The 24,575-nt window shown below is 43.5% G+C and overlaps 1 protein-coding gene across 17 annotated transcripts in view; it reads right to left on the minus strand.

Annotated features, from left to right (window-relative positions):
- Positions 1 to 3,668: 3,668 nt before the first annotated feature.
- LOC120457109 (Down syndrome cell adhesion molecule-like protein Dscam2) overlaps positions 3,669 to 24,575 on the minus strand; it is a 61,049-nt gene continuing 40,142 nt past the window's right edge. For 5 of the 17 annotated variants that reach the window (XM_039644338.1, XM_039644332.1, XM_039644322.1 and 2 more), the window contains 17 exons: positions 15,839 to 15,958; positions 14,555 to 15,781; positions 14,267 to 14,422; positions 13,518 to 14,201; positions 13,330 to 13,438; positions 13,090 to 13,266; positions 12,855 to 13,021; positions 10,212 to 10,424; positions 8,567 to 8,734; positions 7,823 to 7,972; positions 7,040 to 7,350; positions 6,790 to 6,970; positions 6,574 to 6,732; positions 6,408 to 6,422; positions 5,644 to 5,710; positions 5,439 to 5,450; positions 3,669 to 4,840 (listed from right to left, as the gene is read on the minus strand). In XM_039644338.1, the coding sequence (XP_039500272.1) occupies positions 4,759 to 4,840; positions 5,439 to 5,450; positions 5,644 to 5,710; positions 6,408 to 6,422; positions 6,574 to 6,732; positions 6,790 to 6,970; positions 7,040 to 7,350; positions 7,823 to 7,972; positions 8,567 to 8,734; positions 10,212 to 10,424; positions 12,855 to 13,021; positions 13,090 to 13,266; positions 13,330 to 13,438; positions 13,518 to 14,201; positions 14,267 to 14,422; positions 14,555 to 15,781; positions 15,839 to 15,958 (3,998 nt within the window). In that variant the 3' untranslated portion in view covers positions 3,669 to 4,758. Of the gene's footprint in view, positions 4,841 to 5,438; positions 5,451 to 5,643; positions 5,711 to 6,407; positions 6,423 to 6,573; positions 6,733 to 6,789; positions 6,971 to 7,039; positions 7,351 to 7,822; positions 7,973 to 8,566; positions 8,735 to 10,211; positions 10,425 to 10,666; positions 10,835 to 12,854; positions 13,022 to 13,089; positions 13,267 to 13,329; positions 13,439 to 13,517; positions 14,202 to 14,266; positions 14,423 to 14,554; positions 15,782 to 15,838; positions 15,959 to 18,174; positions 18,460 to 18,908; positions 19,197 to 22,214; positions 22,369 to 24,575 lie in introns of those variants that run through there. The other 12 variants (XM_039644375.1, XM_039644404.1, XM_039644394.1 and 9 more) reach the window with 9 other exon arrangements.

Consider the following 24,575-nt stretch of genomic DNA (forward strand, 5'->3'; position numbering starts at 1 on the left):
TAATGATAGAGCACGCCAGCGTTTAAAAATATGTTTTTGTTTTTTATGAAGGCTAAGGCTGAGTCTCCCGACTATCAGATACCCATGACGCAGTTAGTGGGAGTTCGAGGGGGAAATTTGAAACCTTCTTAGCCATACGTAAGAAAATTGGAAAAAAAAAAAGTTATTAAAAAAGTTTAGAAAATTGTAGGCACAAACAAGAGAGAATGCTATAGTCGGGTAACCCGACTATCAGATACCCGTTGCTCAGTTAGTGGAAGAATCCAACATACCCTTTTTCTCTCCGAGTATCGGGTATAAATATAGAGTTTTTTCTTGGAAAACCAACCATTTTAGAAGTATATAAAACACATCATAAAAAGATTATTGATTTTTAGCTATGTAGTGGCCACGACTCGTTGCCTCTTGCCCAATGATCTATTTTAACGTGCGCTATCCACTTCTAATTTGTCCCTTACTTCACATGGCATGTACTAAGCTCATTCGAATTGTGCCTCCATGCCCCCATTTGGCGTACTTGCTGCCACGCCCCTTTAAGCAAACGTTGGCCACGCTCAACGCTCAACGTTCAACTTGCAACGTGCAACGTTTCATACAGTGTTTGTTCGCTTTTGGATTGCTTGCCCCTTGTGGCTTCCCCCAGCCGTTCAGATGCAAACGACTTGATTGTCAAACATTGCTATTCATTTTTGCTCTGTTTTTATATTATTTTCCCTCTCTCAGCTGGGCTTACCTTCCTCCGCTCCCCTCCCCTCACCACCCGAAGATTTATGGCCGTGCTCCAAGACAATTGCAGTTTACGACTTCCTCGGAGTTCTGCGACTGATACGCTAAATGATCAATATTTGATGGGGGTATTTGTCATGTTTCCATCGCCAGTAGCTCGCAGGCCATTTAGCGCTTAAACGCTCAATTTCCCGACCCCGCCATCCCATCCATGTTGAAATTTCTGTTATGCAGCAAAGACAATGCACAATTGTTGGAAGTGCCGGGCGCCAAGCGCAATTGTTTGCGAATAATTTTCATATTCATATCTATCACTTTTTCCTTTTTGCTTCTGCCCAACTAGCGACCACATCCACATGTATTTATTGGGGAGGCGTTTACTCGGGGGCATGGCTGCGTGGATATATATTTAATGAGCCGCAATTAGTTGAAAATCATCGGATTTTGCAACAATTAATTATATTGCGCAAGACCTCTGCTGGGAGAGTGTGAGATGTGAGCTGTGAGTTGTGAGCGGTTTCGATTGAATTGGGTAATCACTGGACGCCTTCGTATGCAAATAATGATGATGATGAGCGAATCTTGGGCAACCACCGCAGCGGATCTGGACCTGCAGGTGTCACTGTGAGTAACCACTGGTTACTCAGTTGGAATGGCCAACCTGCAGTGTTTGCATCAGCACTTGTTCTTTGCAGAGAGCTTAGCCTGCAGACGCTAACTGGATGTGCAAATCCGATGGCCAAACATTTACGTGCAAACAAAGCGGCTGGAAAGGCGGGTTTTTGTTGTCCTAAATTTCAAAATTTGCACCGGGGAAGTGAGTACGAGCACATTCGGAGTTGAATTTTACTGGAAACACACACTTCTCAGTTTAATGGTTTTTATCTAGTGAGATTCAAGACCAATGAGAATAAATGTTTTCAGCGTTGATTACGCAACGAAAAGAAAGAAATCTACCTAAATTAATACTTGCGTATTGATTAATGTAATTAGTTGCTTATTTTTCCCGTGAAAGTATACTCCTAAAATAAAATTTTTGGAAGAATTAAAGAAATTTGGTTATTTACCTTTTTCATCGTTTATTCTTTTATAACGGCTTATTTTAATCATGTAAATTAGCTTGGTGACCACCTTGACTAAGCAACGCCTTAAAGTATGCACTGAAAAGATTGATACTCCGAAATCAGAAGGAAAATATGAACATACTTTTTGGCATATTGGCAATGCCAAGAATTTGTTTAATTCCAATTGTAACCACCAGAAGCTTTACAATAGCGAATAAAAATCGATGGGGCAATTGGTTTTATCCAACATAAATTGGCATTTATTTAATTTTAATTGGTTTCTGCTTGACTTGTATGACACTGAAACTGGAAACTGACAAATCTTTGTTCGCTGGTCGGACATGCAAAGTGCTCGAGTTTTGGGCGGGACTACCAATCCGTTCCACATGGAGCGGTTCGGAGTAGTAATTCCCGGGCATGCCGGCTGTTGTCAATTCAATACATTTAATATTTAATATTTAATATAGTTAATATGTATATGTATGCTTTCGTAAATGTAATTAGTAATACACATATTTGTAGTATTCAATTTGGGGTTTACCGTATATGCCGCGCTTAATGGTTACGAATGTTTCCACTGGGGTATGGGGTATTTATTCTCTCTTAATTTCGTATAATATTCGTTCTGTTAAGAAGGAGCGAGTGATTAGTATAAATGCGTTTTAAACTGCCTGTCCACTTGGTTACAGAATTCAAATGTGTGCTGATCGTGCTTAGTTTTCCTCGATGTCGAGCCTGATGTGCGTTGAAGTTGAATGTCCTTCGTGTGTGAGTGTCTTATGTTTTTTGTCTGACCCACTGGTTAATGTTTCTTGGGAGTTGAATTTTGATTAATGCGTTTTATGTAAAGTTAAGTAAAAAATTATTTGTATATGTTTGTATATGCATGTACGCTTATCGCTTAAATAATTACAAATATGAAGCGCCTTTTGATGAATGCAAAACGTGAATTTTCGCCATAATCCTTTTGACAATGAAGCAACTCAAAAAGCATCCGACTCGGACTCTACATATACATATATCAGTATGATTTATAGTATGAAAAATGGATTATGTTATATTATCGTACTTAGCTTAATTGGTTTCTTTTTCAAACCGCTTTGTTAAATATTTCGTTTTCTTTTTCTTTTTAACGCCAAAAGTTTTTGTTTTGATTTTGATTTGCCGAAAAGTTTATAAATTTTACGAGTGTAATTAAAATCGTGTTTATTCGTTACAATTGCTGAAATCCAACGTTCTTTTGACTCTAGAATATTGCTTGCTATTTTAATTACTTGAAAATTTGTAGGTGTATTTCTTTCATTTGCTTATTGATTAAATGCCATTGCCTTTACTATACACTACTTAATATTTGTAGTTCGTTTGCCATGAAAATTTGTAGTACACTCATATAGGTAAGCAATCTTATTTTTTCACAACACTACATTTATATATACGTACATATATATCTATATAAAACTGTTATAGTCTGGGTAAGAGTGAGTATTAGCTTGGATAGGTTAAGTGGGAACCGAAGCAGATTGAAATGAAATCATAAGCCTGATAAACCTGACTGTCTTCGTCTCCCATTGGTTAAATGCAGTTCGTGATGTGCTTAAGGGACGAGGATCAAAATCCAATTCCGATCTCGTGGCAGTGCCCAGCTGAAACATCGTGGATTCACCCGAAAATGCCCTGCTATTCTACGTATTGAGCAAAATACTCGTACTGCATATTCTTCAGCTCCATTGCATCGGTTTCAGTCTGCAAAACTTGGATTGACCCGGTTTCGTTTTTAGCATGCATTTGTCAGTCTTTGTAGTGTTGGTGGTATCTCCACGGATTTCTGGCCGCAAAGGGCGGAACCCAAAAACAATAATTAACCCAGAGCGAATGTAATGAATTTAAAAAAAGATCAAAATCATATATTTGGCAACTTATGAACTAATAACTTAAGATAGATCAAATGAAGTGAAATAAACAATTTCAGGTTCTCTTAAAGCTTTAAATGCGTATAACTCATGTTCAGAACGGTATATATCAGAATTGGTTTAATAAATCCTGCTTGAGTGAGTGTGTCTGTGTGGCTTTCAGGTGTCCCGTGGATCTTGTATAATACATTCATTTATTGTGGCTGCGATTTGTGCATTGAACAGTTTCGATTTGTTCGGTTGGAAGCGCATTTTTGAATTAAAAATAAATACGAACTTAGATAGGACAATCACTTGTCTGTAAATAAAGAATTACCGACTCACAAAGCTCTGCAAATTAACAATCATCACAAGTCAACGCAAAACGCAAACAAAACTCCAAATGTGCGCTGTCCATACGAATTACAAAATGCATAGGAAGAAATCATACTATCGCATATGTTACGACTAAATATATATATTAATTAGATGAGTTAATATTATGACTTTGACTTAGGCTAGGCAAAGGATGATATTTCCGCTCCTGGCATAGATGGCAAAAGTGTACACAAACAGATTTCGAATCATCTCTTACACACAAGAATCCATTTCAGTTGCTGTTGCTCCAATATTTCGGTAGACACCGCTTAAAACTAAAGTACATTATTGAAAATTAGTTCGAATACGTAAGTGTTTTCTGTTTTTTCGTGCTGTGCTTGCACCATCGATCGAATAACTTTAGTAATTTCCTTTAGTACTTCCTGCACACTCTTATGGTAGTTATTTATATGAACGTACTTATATACTTTATGTATGTTTGGTTTGCTGCTTGCATAGACAATATAAATATGTTTCTTGAAACTTGCATTCCTTCGTTATAATTACTTGAAGTAGTTGAATATTTTACGTGTATATGCGGTATATAACTCCTTCTCTCTCCTAGTGTTCTGATGATCTGACTGTGTGTCTCTGTGTCCTGTGTCCTGTGTCTCTGAGTGTCATTCAACTCCCACGCACCTCATGCAGCTAAAACACTAAGCTAAAATGCCACGCCCACCGCCGCAGGAGGCGCTTACAAATTACACTGCCATAGTATCGTAGGCTGTGAATCCTGCGCCATTTGCTTGTTGGAGTTGGAGTTGTTTTGGGCCGGTTTCGTTTCTGCACGGGAAGAGATGTATCTGATTAGTCGGGAACTTTGGAATCGGGACTTGGACTATGTTTATGATGCAACCAAAGCATTGCAAGAGACGAGACAGGATCTTTCGGGTGTTTTTTTTTTTGGAAGATTCCTTATTATCTAAGTATCCCCAACCAGATCCAATCTCGCCCCATTGGCCGTGTCTTTATGTTCTGTTCGTGGGTTAACATGGTTTACTTCTGGTTCTTTTTTTTTTTTTGTGGCAAGCTGAGGCCAAGCGCAAAGCTGCAATAAAGTGTTAAGACGAGTATTTGTGGGAACACTTCGCGATAGACAAATATGGTGTAGGTCTGCTTATTGTATGGAGTAGTTTATCAAAAGGTTTCAACACATTCAACTGTGATTTGCTGTCGAACCAAAAACCAAACAAAAATATATTAAAGACAAAACCAATGTAAGAACTAATATACGAACAAGAACTGAAGACGTGTTATACATAGTTACATCGATGTGAGTACTGGATGCACTTTTGGTTAGTATATTAGTATTGATGGGTGCTTGGACATGCAGGACATTCGTGGCTAGTCACATTTGTTAGGTTCCTTATTCAAGACTTACAACTGTCGTCGACTAGTGTCAGCGATCATAACCATTCGGAATTAGGAAAGGGGGTAAATAAAGACGGGGAAAGTTATTTAGTTTTAGCGATAAACGACTGGGCTACTGCATCAGAAGTATAACTCTGTGCAATCGCTTTAACATCTGGTTAATTACGTGTGTGGGTAGTAAATATGTATGGTCAGGCCCATTGGTCTGGTCTTACCTTTCTATCAGTTTACGCATTTCTTCGGTGGTGCGCTGATCTTTCGGTTGTGGAGATCGCTTCACTGCTGCGAGTTCAGCATTTGTGGATCGGAATATTTGCAAAAGAAATAGGTTTTTGTTGCCCGAACCGATAGAGTGGGGTATGTATAAATTTAATAGGGTTCCATAAAAGAAAGTAGAAAGAAAAATTCGGAATGGAAATAAAATTTTAAAAATATAACCAGCTTAGATCTAAAAACACAGTGAGTAGGCGTCCAATCGGAGTTGGGCAACTTCGTGCAGGTACTTTCTTATTACTTATTTGAACCCTCAAAAGGTCATCCCATGCAGATTTCTGGTGACAATTCATGTTAAAACATAAAACATTTAAGTGCAAACGATGTGCTCTATGAAGTGAAATGATATGTGTGTAATATAATTGGATAAAAATAAAAAAATACCAAAACCAAAGTAAAATCATATTAACTTAAAACTGTTACACTCAAAACACTGACGTTTTTTAATAAAATGTAGCAAAACACAGCATGAATATTTACGAATGAAGGAGATAACAAAAAATCTCTGATAAATGCGAGAACGTTTCGATGGTAATGATGGTCTTACAATGATCGATGCACATATCTTATGATATAGTTACAGTTGATCATGAGCAACAGAGGCGAGGGGTTCGTGAGAGATCGAAGTATTAGAGGTGATTGGTATTCTCGAATAATGATCATGATAATCACACAAACTAACTCAACTTCGGCTATGATCACTCACCCTCGTTGGCGTCTTCTGATTTATATTTACACAAAATTTCGGATAGAATTGAAAAAGATGGCGAATCGATATTGTTAAGATTAGACCGAGCTCTCAAATATATCGCGGGCTTGTTAGATTGTAACAATATTCTTTCATCCGAAATGAACTTATGTTCCCGACTTACCTCCGTAGTTTCCGCGTGGTCCGTGGTCACGATCGCACTCTGCCTCTGAGATCTCATTACTCTCCTTGGAGTCGTTGAATGAGGAGTTGCTCATGTCGTGGTTGCGTGGTGGTGGTGGTGGAGGTTCGGGTGATCCATTGCCAGGATTGCGAGCAGAGCCTGTGGATCAAGTTATAAGTTAACCAAGTCTTACATCTTTAAAGGTTCTAAACTGACCGATGCTGCGACGTCCCATGGATCCTCGGGAACCGTAGTGATCATAGGGCTGTCCATAGGGTCCTCCGTACTGGGAGCCGTACTGGTCCTCCTCGGGGGCGCAGTTGGCGGGATCGTCGTATTCGGGTCCGGGTCCGGAGTACAGGCTGCCGCCTTGCGAGTTGACGCGTGTGTATCGTCGCTACAGGACCAACAACATAAAGCATGACACATTATACTCCAAATCTGCCAATTGCAGATTACTACTCACATATTGGTCCTCTTCGGCACAGTTGGCGGGATCATCGTATTCAGGAGCTGGCGTGTAGATCGAGGACTGTCCGCCCTGGCTGTTCTTGCGCTGGTATCGATTGGCCCGAGGCATCGACTGCGATCCGGAGCGGGAGTGCACGTGTCCTGGATGTCCTGGTGGGAGCATAGTGCCCGCGTGTCCGGGAACTGGGCCTGTGTGTCCGTTCTGGTGGGGGAAGGTCTGGAAGTTCATGGCCTTGGTGGGGTCCATTTCCTCGCGGAATCCGAGCAGGTGGAACGTGGCATAGGGGCAGATTTCATCTTCCATGCCTTGCGGGAAAAGGAATCGATTAGCACGTGTGTATACTCAGAGAATTCATGTGTTGTTGTTTAAGTGGATTTGGTTTAGAGTGTTTAGTATGCTGCGATGATACCTGGTACCCGTTCCTTTTCCCTTACCATTTTATTACTTACTAGTTTGTTAGCTTGATTTAGCTGGATGCAACCCCAGTTGTTAGACTTTATGTTAGAGCGGATAAACTTAAAAATGGGTAGATTTCAGGAGTGATCTGTGTTACAGCATAAATCAAAATACTGAAAAAAGCTAGTCCATAACAACTGAAGTGCAACAAAAGTCAGATGAGCATATATAGACTAGCTAACCCAGAATATAATTCATCCGTAAGTCGATCAGCACCATTAAAAAGATGGGTTAGCGAGTTGGGTTAGTGGGGTTATTTATGGGAGATAAAGAAACATAAATCCGTAGAAGAGAGCGGCTGCTCATCTCCACTCCGCCTACCTGGATGCCTATAATGGCACTCGACATTGCCATGGGCGTGGCCATAGTGGTTGCCGTGCATCGGCACTGGAGGGGCCTTCAGCTCCTCGTAGAGGTTGGGATTTCGGCGAGGGTCCCAGGTCGAGTGGTTGGACCGCAGGCCACCGCGGCCTGGACATGTCGTAGAGTGGTATTGTGTGGTTCGGGTTGAGGTGTTCGAGTGTGGTGTTTTTCAATTTCCAATTTCGTACAACATCAATGATAAGTCAATAGAAATCATAATCAAATTGAAGCAACCGAAGAGGTGCGGGATTTGGAGTTGGTTCATGGGGAGCAAGAGGTTTAAACGATAAGTACATATACAATGGATTTAATCAAGGCTGGGAATCCCAGCCCAATCAAAAAAATTTTTCTAAATTAACAACAACATTTAATAACACGGCTCTTTTCATGCCAGGACTGATGGGGACATTGGAAGGAACTGAAGAGGAAGCGGCTTAAGAAGCAACACTAAGAATTTTTCGGGTCCGGAAAAGCTTAGCTTGAGTGTATGTGGGTTTGTGGGTAGAAATCTAGAGATACCCTCAATATGTATGAATGCAAGGCAACGCAAAATACTTTTCGTTTATGATTTTCGTTCGCAAAGTAAATGGAAGAAAGAACTAAGCCCCATCCATGTCCAGGAATCCGGGGACCCAGGAGTCCGGGGATCCGACATGGGATGGCGGCATTAATAAATGTTGCATTGGAAATTTAGATGCTTACTTATGACTGTACCTCGCTTAATCCGGTCGCAGGTGTTGTAGTTGGATCCGGGAACGGGGGGCAGCTTCCGATTGGGCGGGGCGATGTAGCCGAGCTCGTCCCGCAGGTCCGGACGACGCTTGTCCAGGGTGGCGCCGGGTCCCATTGTCTGATTGTAAACTACATCGTCTAGAATTAATATATGATATCGCCGACTCAATATTGAAACACTGAAGATGCTTTTCCTTCATCATATGCTGCTCGCATTCAATCAACTCGCATACTTTACTTCTGTTTTCGATCTCGACTTATTCCGTCACTCGTTACTGGTTTTACAATTAATTTTGGATTGACTTTTTGTAGTTCTTTGGTTTTGGTTTTGGTTTTGGTGCGGCATGTCAACACACTAATTGTGCTATTTGGTAGCTCAAAAATACAAGTTTACAAGTTACGATTGCGAAAAGAGATTCCAAAAGAGGTTACGTGAAGTGTTTAGGTTATTTGTTTTTTATTTCAAAATATACCAACTGGTCAACGATTACGGTTACGATTGTTAATAATGACATGAGATGAGCGATGAACTTAATTTTGGATTTACTCGACTTTTCATTGTCATCGGTCAAGGATCTCGATGGTGATTTCAAAAAGCATCTTAGTTTTGGTTGTTCATAAGGGGAAATACGGAAAGTATTCGGAACACAAAATAGATAGATTTGAGTTGTCTTGTTTTGTGGAGGATATGGTTGTAGTTATATATATATATATATATGTATATATAGGGTAGTATTTGATTGTGAAGTTGCTCAGTTCATAAGCAAAACGTATGTACAAACAACAGGGCTAGTATAGATATATCGCTTACTGGCTATTCTAATATTGCATATAAATAGAGTCCTCCACAGGTCCAATAACAACTGCTCATAAATAAATTTACAATTTGGTCTGCAAACTGATCTATTCTTCAGAAGTTATCGGGTGCTTCAGTACAACTTCCAAGTCATATTTGGCAATTGAAAAACCAATTGGTTTTAATGAAGATGAAATATCGATGATGGTTTTCGTATGTACACACAGATATGGACACTAATTAAATATATTATATTGATATATATTATATTATTTGATTGTTTGGTATATTTTCAGTTTCTTTGTCTGTCTGTTGGTATATTTTTGGAGTGAGAACTTTTTTGTATCTTTCTGTGCGTGTATCTTGGTTTGATATCATTTAAGTTAAGAAATATAAGTAAATCATGCAAAGCCAAACTACACATTGAAATATCTTTAACATTTAATGATGTGATATCAAAGGTTTACCATCCGACCATTTGGGCTTTATGAGTGACGGCTAGATTTATCGACATGTTGGCTAAATTGTTTCAATAATAATCAACTCAAAATTAGTTAATTGGATGCAAATAATCGTTTAGTCTTAATATCTCTCAGAATCTCAGATCTCTTGGAGAACGAAAAATGATGTTTGAATGTAAATGATATGTTATAAAAACAAAAAAAAATTGATAAAGTAAATGGGGCCTACCAACATTTAGCCAACATGAAACAAAACAGAAATAAGATATCGATCTAGGCTCTACAGTAAGCTAAAAATGTATTAGGATTCAAGAAAAGGGGTGGATCCGCTTGTGTGGATCCCTCGGGGAGAACCTACAGTACACATCCTTCTGGCCGCCGCGCATGTCATCCGCTCTCCTCCGGGACAGGGCTACGCACACCACGCAGATGCCCACAGCCACCACGACGACGGTGGCGATCAGAGGCACCATGAAGTTGAGATCGAGCCACTCGGGCATCCAGGCGGGCAGGCGGATGCGGGTGTGCACGTTGCCGTGGCTGGATCCGTCGTCCAGGGGCGCGATTGTGCCTTTCGGGGTTGACGGACGGGGTATACAAACCGGATTCGCACATGCAATAGTTGGGTCATGGACAACAGCAATATGGGGGGGATATGGGCAGGCAGTACAGGCAATATGGTATTTTGATATTTTGGGTATTCGTAACATAAGCGCAAGTGTAGGGTGTTGCAGTTTCGTGGTGTTCAAGTAGAGAGAAGTAGAGAGAAACCGAAAAGGAACGAAATTCTTAATTAGTGATTAGCATAGATACCTTTGTGGTGATTGCCCTTGCTACGCAGTATACAAATAACAATTATCGCTATGATTATGACGAGCAGAGCCGCCACGACGGGCACAACTAAGTTTAGGTTCGAAAGGATAATGCGGATCGTGTCCTCGGCGCTTAACTCGGGTAAATCTCGCGAGGGTGCGATAGTGCCTGCAACAACAATACAACAACCAAAGGGTGGTTTTGGTTTTGGTTTTGGTCAGTGGGTGGTGGGGCGGATAGAGGCGGAGACATATACAGATACACAGAGCGTGTGTGTGTGTGTGTTTGAGAGAGAGAGAGAGTGAGAAAGAGGAGGATCGGTTTCAACCTTCGACCTCTGCACATTGGCACATTGACCTTTGCACCGCGCACAACTCGTAAGCACTCAACACACATACATATACAAATACAGACTGTGGCAGGCGAAAAATTCAAAGGTTAACAACTTGTCGATATTGAGTCGTTTTCGTTATTCATATGAGAGAAAAGTAAGAGTATTAAGAGAATTAAATAGTATTGGTTTTCGGTTATTTTACATGGCGCAGAACTTAAGCACGCATCAAGATGTGAGTAAGTTGATATGAGAACTAGTTAAACTATTGAAAAATTGTATATCGAATTTGTATAAAAAGAGTTTATTTTACTTTTTTTAAATACGTTTAAATGCAATTTGTTTGTGATTCGCTTAGAGCTAGTTAATAAGGTATGTTGTTAGATCGCTAAGACTGCACGAAACGAATGGAATTGCATTCCAGAAGGAGAAACATATCCTTCAAATAAACCAACTAACTTAGATGGAACTCAACTGTAACTTGACATAACTGACATAACTGACATAACTGAAACGAATCGAATCGAAATGGCAAAAACCAAAAGAAAATGTCTGCGTGTGACTGTAGTGATAAGTGATAAGTGGAACGATAAGTAAAAGTTTAAGAAATTATCTCTCTCAGCTTGGACTCCCTGGCCAGGACTCCCATGGAACAGGATTGAGATACTTTGGTTGTTGTGATTGATTGTCATGTTATGGTGGCTCTGCTCGATTCTTCGGGTTGAGTTTCACACTTGCTTTGTCTTTTCCAAGCTTCTGTTAAATGAGCACTTTGATATTTTCAATCAAATAAAAAGCAAATCAAGTTAGCTTAAATGATAACAGTGTCGTTTTTGGTGATTGAATTATTTCTGTGACCAGTTGTGGGCGGAAATATCAAGCTCAGGCAGTTAATGACCCTTGCAAAAATCTTATTGGCGGAAGTTGCATCTATTCTGTACATCTAGTTCTAGTTCTGTGCATCTAGTTCTGTACATTCAATAGATTCGGAAATGGTTAAGCGGGTATAACAACATCCATTTAATATGCGTAATGACGACAGCTATTTGGGCTCCATCGGTTTTGACATTGTTTATTTTACAAATGCTCTTTCACAGACTGGACACAGAAATACAAAAAAAAAAAAAGAAAATCATAAAGAACTATTATAAATCATTCATATTCATTCTGTGATCTAGAGCACTACAAGGCTTGGGTCTAGTAAAAATTATAATAAAATAAAAATCGTGACGGTGAGTTAGTTAACTATTCAGTTATGTACATATGCATATATGTGGCAATAGCTTTTCACTGGGATTGTTTATAAGAACGGAAAAAACAAATTGCATTTACGTAAGAAAAATCAGTATTATTTTACACTATTCGGGTGCTTCTGCGTTCAGAGTTCTGGCAGTTAAAAATATAAATAAGTAACTATATAAAAAATGATGGTACATTGATGAACTAAAACAACTATATCGACAAGCTTTGTTGGGCAACGAAAAATAACAACAATAGAATTTTATATACTGTGCAATTTGTTCACATTGAAAAGCAAGAAAATTATAATTTGCTCATATTTTTTAAAAATACGTCATAACTTTTCGTGATTGGTAAAGACAAAAGAAACTGAAGAAATGTTTTGTACAACATTGTATAGCTTGGTGCTTCTCATCTTGTTATTTGTATATGGACAGTGTTTTCGGGGTCTCGATACGAAAACCCACTCTTCAGGCATCCAGTCCCAGTAAATGGACTTTTTGAAAGACCTCGGAGCGGTATTTTGAGCATCAGACCCCGAAGCTGTCAACGTAGAGTACTCAATGTACAATAGCAATGTGGGAATCAATTGGAAATCGGAGAACAGATCATAAATACCTCCGGTAACGGTCAAGGTGGCAAAGTCGTACTCGGCCACAGTGAAGCCAGCCGAGTTGTGGGCAGTGATGCGGAGATTGTACCAGGTGGCGGGTTCCAGGTCCAAGACTACGTAGTTGTTGTCGGGCTTAACGTTGTTCGAAATTTGGTTCCACTCAATTTGATCACTGCAGAGGGCAGAGGTATACAATCTTAGATCGCGTTCTATTAGTGTGTTATTATGTGTGCTATCTACCGCTTCTTGCTCTCCACCACAAAGTGCGACATGGGGCATCCTCCATCTTTCCAGGCCTTGAAGTGCAGGGACACGGAGTTCGATGACACCTCAATGAAGCGAGGTTTCTCGGGCAGCTTGGGCTTCTGTCCCTTGGTTCGTGTGTTCAAAATGTCAGACGCTTCGCCGGCTCCAATGCTTTAAAGGATTTTTAATTAGTTTAATCTCATAATGGGTATTTAAACACTTTTAAACACTCACTTATTAAATCCTGTGGCATAGACCTGGTAGCGGGAGCCGCACAGGAGTCCCTCGATATTGTGCTTCTGTGAGTCCACCGACACTTCTGATGTTTCCCATTCTCCGAATTCTAAGAGTGGGGATTCAAATTTAAGTATAAGCATCGAACTAATATGAATTCCACTTTATATTCAAACAGATCCACCCACCTGGCTTGTAGTGCAGGGTGTATCCATGGAGAGGAGCAGTATCTCCCTCATGGGGCTTCAGCTTGACAGTCAGGGCATCAGTGGTGGTTGCCGAGAGGGTGACGTGGGGCGATTGTGGTGGTGCCAGAACGATGAGCTTGTGCGTGATGGAGTCCTTTGCAATCGAGTTCTCAGCGTGGCAGGAGTAATCTCCGGCATCCTGGCGATTCACCGACTTGATCAGCAGGGATCCGTCGGGGAGGAGGCGCATGCGATCATTGGCACTGAATTCGACGCCCTTGATCTTCCAGGTGATCTCGGGTTGGGGTGCTCCAACGGCCAGGCACGGCATCTTGGCGTCCTCCTTGAAGGTGGCAGTAAAGGTGTCGTCGAACGAGGCGATCTTGGCGGGCACCTGGTCGCTGGGCATGGCCACAATGCTCTTGGACTGCTGTCCTTCTCCAATGGTGGTGCTGGCTGTCACCCAGAACTCGTAGGGCTTGTTCTTCTCCAGTTCGGTGGCCTCGAAACTCATCTGGTAGTGGGGAACCTTCTGGGTCTTTGTCTCTGTTTCAGCGCCTTCGGCCTTGGAGTATACGGTGTACTGGGTGATAATGCCGTTGGGCTGTGCTGGTGGGCGCCAGGATACCAGGATAGCGGCGTTACCCATGACAAGAGCCTTCACGTCAGTGGGTGCTTCGGGAACTGTTAAAGCAAAGATGTTAGAAATTGTCTTTTTTATGGTATATATGGATAAGGTTATGAATCACCATCGGGTTCGGTTTGGCAGTGAATGGGAACGCTTCGGACGCCGTCGCCTCCGGCTGTTGTGGCCAGGACCTGCATTGTGTAGTTGGTGTACTTCTTTAAGCCATGGAGAACGGTGTCGGAGGATGCAGTCTTCTTATAATGCCGCTTGGTCTCATCTAAATTGGTTTGGAAAAAACAGTCAAATTATCATACAAGTATTATCTTCTGATGGGTGAAAAAGTAAACATATTAACATTCTCTGTCAATTCAGTTGTGGTAGTTCCCATATTTGACTTGAATCTACTTACCATACCACTCGTCACTGGGGGCATAGACAACCTTGTAGGTCTTGATCACTCCGTTGGCGGATTCCAGAGGTGGGCTCACCCATCCGACGCGGATGGTCTGCGAGGTCAAGGTTGTGCAGGCGGTGTCACTGGGTGGCTGGCTGGGAGTTCCCTCGGCTGTGAACTGCTTCTCCTCCTCGCTCAGTGGGCCCGCTCCGATCTTGTTGAAAGCCTGGATCACCACGGAGTACTGGGTGTACACGCGCAGGTTCTGCAGTTCCAGGTTGTGCTCCTTGCCCTCCTCGGTGATGAAGTTGATCGTCTCGAAAACATACGACGAGTTTGTGTTGGACAGCTTGTAGCCGACGTAGTAGCCCAGGATCTCTCCGTTCCACTCGGTGCGTGGTGGTGGCTTCCAGGTTACGCGCATGGTGGTCTGGTTCACGGGTTCCACCTTGATATTCTGGGGCTTGCCGGAGGGCGCTTCTTCGGCTGTGATGATGGTCACCGCTTCGGAGGATTGGGATGTGCCGATGGCGTTCTCGGCCACGATGCGAATGTTGTAGGTGGTGGCGGGGCTAAGCTTTTGCACTTGGGCTTCTGTGGTGTGTCCGGGCACAATGACGCGATCGATTTCGCTCCAGGAGGCACGGGAACGCTTGAACTCAATGATGTACCGGTCCAGAGGGGAGTTGCCATCGTAGGGTTGGGCCCAGCTCAGCTGCACGGAACGTCCGGACTTGTCGAGCACCTTCAAGGCATAGGGCATCTCTGGAACCTCCTGGACAATCATATTTATGCTTGCGTCGTCCGAACCAAAGGCATTAGTGGCGACACAGGTGAACAGGGCGGAATCGGATCTCTCGGTGCGCTTGATCGATAGACTGGACATCACTCCGGTGGAAAGGATCTCCTCGCGAATGGTGTAGCGGTTATCGTTCTTGGGGTCCAGTCTCATGTTGTTCATGTTCCACAAGATGCCAATGGGCTTCTCGCCCTTCGCCTCGCACTGCAGTACGGCGGGTTCTCCTCGTCGAGCGGTCTGGTTGCGCAGTTTCTCCGTGAACTCTGGTGGGGCCTGAACGCTGATCATGATCACTGCCGAGAGGCCGGAGCCTATGCCATTGATAGCCTCGCACAGGTAGTAGCCCTCGTTGGTCTTCTGGATGTTGTCCACATGCAGAGTGCCCTCTTCCACGCGGATGTTGTCGCTCTTCTTCAGATCCTTGTACTCTCCGGGTGTGTCGCCTGGAAAGGAACTCGTTTTCCTGATGCTTTCAAGTTATACTACTGATTTGTACGTACCAACTGCTTTCTTCCATGTGACCTGGGGCTTGGGGAAGCCATCAGCCTTGCACTCCACTTTGGCATCGGAACCCTGGGCGAAGGCCTTATCGGTGGGCTCGAGGATCCATCTGGGAGGTACTGTTGACCGGGTTTGATGACGCGATTGGGAAAAGAAAACACGTTAGTTGGGCTGTGGTGGTTCCTAGCATAAGTCGTTGCATGCAATATGGTCAGGAGTATCGGCGGAATCGGAAAGACGGACATAGTTTCAAGCAAAGTGAAATGATGTTTTGAAATTCAACAACTGCGTGGTAAAAGTTTTAGAAAATATAAATCAATATCATTTCAGTTTTCTTGAAAAAGTGTGGAAATATAATAATGCTTTTCTATTCAATGCAAAAGTTTAAGTGTTGATTGAACATCGTCTTATGATACACAATAAAATATTTCCACACGATCGCTTACACACGAGGTTAACTTAAAAGGCCAAACTACAACGGAAACATTAGCACAAATAACCAAGATGATAATAGGACAAATGAAAGTGGGGCATTAATGAAACATATGATATACCAAACTAAAAGTAAACATTTATGCAATCAGTGCAAAACGAAGTCCTTGTAAAGGGTTTTCTTTGTCATTTTGTGTTTCCTTGCCGAAGGACTTCGCTTTGTGTCTTATGGTCTAGGTAAATAATGATTAACAAACGAAGAATACTTAATGCAGGATGGGATTAGGATGTGGGTTATTTTTCAGCTGGACAGATACGTTTACGTTTGTGGAAGCGCAAAGAGTCAGTCTCGTTTGGTGGAGGACTGGGTTCCATAGTTACGATTATGTTTATTTTTAGTTAAGTAGACAATTAGAAGCGATTAGGATAATAGATTTAGCTGTTATTGGTTTATTCGGTGTTGGAGCATGAGCCCTGTGAACTTGTATTTTACATAGAAACCATAACCCTCTATGAGACATTCGAAATTGAAGGCCGTGGGTCGTAACTCTGAGTTATTCTCCGGAAGAGTGCTAAGTGTAGTGCTGTGTGTGTGGGTGTGGCTGTGCATGTATGCGTGCAGGGTCAGATCTGAGCTGTTTTGACTTTTAGGGTTAAGATTCGAGTAAGCTAGTACACAGTGGGACCTAGGTTAGATCTAGGCTAACTTTGCCCGACGTTGCTGGGTTTACTGATAGAGTTGATTGCGGCGATTTAACTTCACATATGTACACAAACTATATATAGACTATATAGACCTCGATCGACTTGGTTCAACTTGGTCTTTGGCCTACGGATGCGGAATATTTAATAATTCAGAGAAATCGAGAAAAACTGGATTAGCTGCAGCAAGAGAAGTCGAAAGTAAGGTGGAATTCTGAATATTCGGAATATCTGATTACCGCCCATTTACCATTCACAGTTAGCTTGGTACGGCGTTCTGCCACGCCCACCTGGTTGAGCGCCCGGCAACTGTAGTTCCCCGCATGCCCCTCCCCCGCCCTGTTGATCAGCAGCAGGCTGGTGTGTTCGCCAACTGTGGCCTGCGTGACGTCATCGTTGCCGTCATCGTGCACCTGCCGCCCATCTAGCCACCACACTAAGATGATAGTCCTTAAGTGTGGTATGTGGTGAATGTTTAAAAAAACCTAGTCCTCTGTTTAGCAACCTTTGTTCTCTGTGTAACTAACTTCAGAACTACCACACTGTATATATTGACTTATATTTTGATTTCTTTTTGGGGTGGACTCTAAGGAGAATAACTTTGTACAAACAGAAAAGACACAACTAAAGGCTATATACACAACGGAGTACCCTTCACTTTCAGGATGGACCAGCGACTTGCCGCTCCCGCCGCGTTGCTGGCCACGCAAGTGTAGTTGCCGGAGTCACCAATGGTGGTCTGGCGCAGCGATAGGATCAGGGTGTATTCGTCGATCTTGTGGTAGATGGAACGCAGCAGGGGCTGGCCATCCTTCAGCCAGTAGATGTCGATGGGCAGGTCGCCGGAGGAGACCATGCACATGACCCGGACCGCCTGGCCGCCATTCACCCCGTTGGCATTGAAGTGGAACTGATCGACCTGGGGCAGCTCTGGGACCGGGTGATAAAAAGTAAAAGCCGTGCAAGGGATCAACACACTGTACAGCAAAGGAATTTCTGATGGGTGTACTATGAGAAGTCCCCAACTCCAGTTGTATAATACAGATAATACAGGTTCGTGCTTATGCAGTACCAACACCAGACAAGAAGGCACAGACGGAGAGTGGGGATTTGCAGATGCCTAGCTCCTATTCTAGGAGTCTATTCTAGACTAAGACGCCACCCCCAAGCTAGCGATTCCATAGAAGTAATTCGAACAAACCCTTGACGCTCAGGTGGGTCTCTGCCGTGGTCTCGCCCGCCCGGTTGGCGCCCTTGCAGGTGTAGTTGCCCGTGTGGTCACCACCCACGCTCTCGATGTTCAGCGAGCTGCTGCGCCGGCCGTGCATCAGGATGGTGACCCCGGCCAAGTCTCCGGCGGGCTCGTTGTTGTAGTACCAGGTAATGTTGAAGGGTGCGTCGCCGTGCACCACCGCGCAGGTCAACTGGTAGTAGTCGCCCACGTATAGGGGCGAGTTCACGGGCAGGGGAGCCAGTTTGGGGGGCACTGCGTTAAGTGATTCCACCAAAAAATGTAGAAATAAAGGTTAAACATAAAATATAATTCGTTTGACGCTCTCATTCCCATTATAATAGACGCGGTTTTCAAAACGTTAAAACTTCCTTTCTTTTAAAAACCTTATTGATTCTGGCTTTAGAGCGAATAATTCTAGTTTCTAGTTGTTGTGTCTATGAAACTTAACCTATTCTGGTCAGAACAATTCAGTGCAGTCTGGGTGTCATACATGCAAGCTTTCAGTGTGGATGTGCGTCAGGCCATTCCTAAGAGAAGTGAGGTCTAAGAGGTCAGAGGTCAGAGGTCAGAGGTTAGACCAAAGAGGTCTAAGAGAAGTAAGTCAGGAGAGCAGCAGAGACAGACGGTCATGCAGCGACGCTGGGTTAGTACTCGGCCACAAAGAAACTACTCGACAGACCCAATCCCGGAGAATTTCTAACCGTAGACGTTCAACGGCGTGGTGAACTGCTGATGACCCGCCAAATTGCGGGCGTGGCAGGTGAAATTGCCCGCATGGGAGGCCTCCACGGCCTCGATGGTGAGCACACTTCCACGACGACCCACGCGGGCCGTGGTGATTCCCAGGTCCTCCGAGATGGACTGACCATCCAGCGTCCAGTTGATGCTCATGGGCAGATCTCCGCCAGGAACGGAGCAGTGGAGTGTCAGGTACTGACCCACCTGGGCGGGGCCCTCCTCGAAGGCAAAGGGTATGATGCGCGGCAGAACTGGATGTGCATTTACGTTTCGGTGATGTGATGTGGTGTGATGGTAAAACAAAAGGTGCATAAAATTAAAACACAACCGCATCAACGTAAGCTTCTCTTAATTTTAAGACTATGGAATGTGGACCTATGACACGCAGCTGAGTGCTGTAGGTGGCACGGCCGGCGGCGTTTTCCCCGTGGCAGCTGTAGTTGCCCGCATGACGATCAGCGACGCTTTCGATGGTCAGAACACTACTGCGACGACCCATCTTCGCTATGATGATGTCCTGGTCATCGTCATTGAAGAGCGGCTGGTTGTTAAACGTCCAACGGATATTGAGGGGCAAGTCGCCCTCCGTCAACGTGCACTGATACGTTATATACTGACCCAGATGGGTGGGCTGCGAGCCGGTGGCAAAGGGCGTGATTTGAGGCAAAACTTGCGGGATACACAAAACAAAAGCAGTCAACTAAACGAACAATCGAAACGAAGGACCAAAATGAAGACAACTAAGGTGTTCTCTATCTACAGTATATGCATATGCAATCCATAGATTTGCATCTCTATCCCACCGTTGACAATGAGCGCTGCAGTGTACTCCACCATTTGGGCTTTGTTCCTTGCCCGGCACGTATAGTTTCCCGCATTGTTGCCATTCACCGAATCAATGGTCAGCACATTGACCTTCTTGCCGATTTTGGACGTGGTGACCCCGTGATACTCGTTGATGGCATAGTCATTGAACAACCAGGTTATGTCCACGGGTTGATCGCCCTTCGAAATGGTGCACTGAACGGTTACCGAATCCCCGAAATTGGCTGGCTCATCCCCGAACTCAAAGGGACTGATATGGGGAGGTACTTGGAAAGAGGTGAGCAATCAAAGGGTATAGTACATCTATAGATTATGTTCAGACATCTTTGCAGATCCCCAGTTGAAAACCTTAGAACTAAGCTACAAAAGCCAAGACACAAAAGCCAAAGCAAGCATGCAATCTGTATATGCGTACTGTGTGTAGGAAAAACAGAAGTGGGTATACAAAATGGAAACTAACTAAACCAGAATGACACTGAAGTGCTGTACAGAAGCTCTGACTTCGCAGGGAAGTACCATTAACTGTCAGCTGGGCGGTGTAGACAGCCGATGCCCACAGATTCCTTGCCTTGCAGGTGTAGTTGCCCACGTGGCGGGCACTCACGGCATCGATCATCAGCACACTGAGGCGCTTGCCCATCTTGGAGGTGGATATGCCCGAGTAGTGGTTGATGGGGTAGTCGTTAAACATCCACTCGATGTCGAGCGGCAGATCACCGGAACTGACCAGGCAGTTAACGGAAACCGAATCCTCAAAATTCGCCGCCACTTCGCCAAAGTCAAAGTGTGCAATTTTGGGGGCAACTAGTGACACATAGATAGGGAAAGCAACAATAAGCTTGGGGTCTTAAAACAAAACTACGAAATAAAAACAATAATCAATATTACTGGTTGGTGGGTGGGAAAGTCCCTTCATGAGTACCATTAACTACGAGTTCAGAGGTGTAGTTGACGGCTGCCGCGTGGTTCTTTGCCCGACAACTATACTTTCCCGCATGCCTCGCCTGCACACTATCGATGCTCAGCATGCTGTTCCTCTTGCCACCCTTGACTACGTTTATGCCGGAGTAGGAGCTAATTCCGTAGTCGTTGAAGAACCACTCGATATCAATGGGCAAGTCGCCGGAGGAGATTAGACAAGTCACAGAAACGGAATCCTCCACATTTGTGGGCTCGTCTCCGAAGTCAAAGGGCGTGATTTTTGGAGGAACTTTGGAGTAAAGGTGGTTTTTAATGAAAATTAAATGAACATAAAAATATACCTAGCACTAAGAACGAATTTAAGATAATTTTAGGTGTACCATTAACTATTAATTCGGTGGTATAATTCACAGCAGCAGCGTGGTTCTTAGCACGACAACTATACTTTCCGGCATGACGAGCTTGGACACTATCAATACTTAGCATACTGTTTCTCTTGCCACCTTTAACTACATTTATGCCGGAGTACGAACTAATTCCGTAGTCGTTAAAGAACCACTCGATGTCGATGGGTAAGTCCCCATTGGAAATGAGACACATAACCGAAACAGAGTCCTCCACATTCGTCGGAGCGTCACCGAAGTCGAAGGGCGTAATTTTGGGTGGAACTTTATTCGGTTTTCATTGGAGGAAATAAACGATAGGTTTAAATGAAAGTACACTACGGATTTTTATAAGTATAAGCTAATGACCATTGACAATTAGGGCCGCCGAGAATTCAATGCTGGCCGCCTTGTTTTTGGCCTTGCAGCTATAGTTGCCCGCATGTCCAGCATGAACGGAATCTATCGTGAGTACACTAGTCCTTTTGCCACCTCGCAAAACAGCGATTCCGGAGGCGTAGTTGATGGACTCCCCGTTAAACAGCCACTCGATGTCAATGGGCAAATCACCAGAGGACACAAGACAGCTAACCGAAACGGAGTCCTCGAAGCTGGCAGGGGAGTCACCAAAGTCAAAGGGAGCTAGTTTCGGTGGGGCTTTTGTGTGAGTTGAGCGCAATATGGGAGGAGAACAGAAATGAAACTTTAAGAAAAATAAACTCTATTCAATTAAATTCAGTAATACAATTGTACCATTCACAATCAGTTCGGTTGTGAAATTAACGGCTGCTGCGTGGTTCCTCGCTCGACAACTATAATTCCCCGCGTGACGAGCATGGACATTGTCTATGGTCAGCATGCTCGTCCTCTTTCCTCCTCTGTAAACGGTCATCCCGGAGAAGGAGCTAATCCCGTAGTCATTAAATAGCCACTCTATGTCGATGGGTAGGTCCCCGCTGGAGATCAAGCAGGTCACCGAAACCGAATCCTCAACATTAGTGGGTTTATCGCCAAAGGAGAAGGTAGTGATTTTTGGAGGAACTATGGGTTAACAAAAATGATTATAAATATGCAAGATTGCACAAAACAATAAGCTAATTCATAAGCCCAACTAAATATGTATAATGCAACTAAGTGTACCATTCACAATCAACTCAGTGGTGTAGTTGACGGCGGCTGCGTGGTTCTTGGCGCGACAACTATACTTTCCCGCATGACGAGCATGGACATTGTCTATGGTCAGCATGCTGGTTCTTTTTCCACCTCTGAGAACAGTCATTCCTGAATACGAGCTGATTCCGAAGTCATTGAATAACCACTCGATATCGATGGGTAAGTCTCCACTGGATATCAAACAAGTCACAGAGACTGAGTCCTCCACATTGGTGGGATCCTCGCCAAAGGTGAAAGGTGTGATTTTGGGGGGAACTGAAGGGATTGGAGTGCAATAATAATTTAAGGAACTTACAAATTATAAACCTAATTTTAAGTTTTCCTTTAAAGGTGTAAAGGTACCGTTTACTACAAGATCGGAGGTGTAGTTGACTGCAGCTGCATGATTCTTCGCTCGACAACTATATCTTCCTGCGTGACGCGCTTGGACATTATCTATTCCCAAGACACTACTTCGCTTTCCTCCCTTGACAACAGTGACACCAGAGTAGGAACTTATGCCGTATTCATTGAAAAACCATTCAATATCGATGGGCAAATCTCCGCTGGATATTAAGCAAGTGACCGACACAGAATCCTCAACATTGGTGGGCTCGTCTCCGAAGTCGAAGGGTGTGATTTTCGGGGGAACTTTGGGGTTAAAGGCGTAAGGTTGAACGAAAATCTTACTAAATAATAGAAAACTTAATTGTTTAGTTGAGACAACCCTTAGTAAATATACCGTTCACAATCAGGCTGGTGGTATAATTAACGGCAGCGGCATGATTCTTCGCGCGACAACTATAATTTCCCGCATGACGAGCTTGAACACTGTCGATACTCAAAACACTATTACGTTTGCCTCCCTTTACAACAGAAATTCCCGAATAGTGGCTTATGCCGTACTCGTTAAAAAACCATTCAATATCGATGGGTAAGTCTCCGCTGGATATGAGACAAGTGACTGATACAGAATCCTCAAAGTTTGTTGGCTCATCTCCAAAGTGAAAGGGAGTTATCTTTGGGGGAACTAGGGTAGTACATAAAAGTAAAGTCAATTTAAAGCGAAAAATGAATAGAATTATTTATCTAAATATTAAATTGAAATGATCTAATACCGTTTACAATAAGATCGGTAGTGTAATTAACAGCAGCGGCATGATTCTTCGCCCGACAACTATAATTTCCCGCATGACGAGCTTGAACACTGTCGATGCTCAATACACTATTCCGCTTTCCTCCCTTCATAACCGAGATTCCCGAATAGGAACTAATGCCGTATTCGTTGAAGAACCACTCAATATCGATTGGTAGGTCTCCAGTGGAGATGAGGCAGGTCACCGAAACGGAGTCCTCCACATTAGCGGGCTCCTCACCAAAGCTGAAGGGAGTGATCTTGGGTGGAGCTTGTGAAGAGGGTGGGATTGGAGGGATTAAAATTATAATCGAAGCAATAACATGTAGCACTATCTGATCTAAAACCCCCTTAATACCATTCACAATCAACTCTGCCGTGTATTCTGCAGAATCTGCATCGTTACGAGCCTTGCAGGTGTAGTTTCCTGCGTGTCCTGCGTGCACCGAATCGATGGTCAGGATGCTGGCCTTTTTGCCACCCTTGACTATGGACACTCCAGTATACGCGCTTATGTGGGCCCCGTTGAACAACCAAGTGATATCCATGGGCAGATCTCCCAGGTAGATCAGGCAATTCACGGAGACGGACTCCTCAAAGTTCACAGCATGATCGCCGAAATCGAAGTGTGCAATTTTCGGGGGCACTTCGGGGAATGTAGAAGAGTGGGGAGTGTTAAGGAATAACTAAATCAAAAAATGATGAAGTACATAAAAGTACAAAAGGATTGTTAAACTGTTGAAAGTACCATTCACCACCAGTTCGGCGGTAAAGTTAACGGAGGTGGCCCGGTTGACTGCCACACAAGTATAATTGCCAGCGTGGTGATCCCGGACGATATCAATGGATAACGCGCTGATTTTCTTTCCTAACTTAACCATGGATACGTCGTAAACGTTCTCATTGATCTCACGTCCGTTGAAGAGCCACGCGAAGCTAACCGGGAAGTCACCCGAGGTGACCAGACACTGAACACTAGCCGATTCACCAAAGTTTGAGGGCTCATCTCCGAAATCGAATGGGGCAATTTTTGAAGGCACTTTTCATAGGATTTTGTTTGGGGATAAAGGAGGAAGAAACGAATAAAAAAAGGGAAAGGTCAATTGATATATTTCTAGACTATTAACCATTGACTTTCAACTCGGCCGTGTGGTTGACGACCCCAGCTTTGTTTTCGGCAATGCAGGCATAGTTCCCAGCATGTTTGGCCGATA

Source organism: Drosophila santomea, chromosome 2L (assembly GCF_016746245.2).
Source record: "Drosophila santomea strain STO CAGO 1482 chromosome 2L, Prin_Dsan_1.1, whole genome shotgun sequence".
NCBI lineage: Eukaryota > Metazoa > Arthropoda > Insecta > Diptera > Drosophilidae > Drosophila > Drosophila santomea.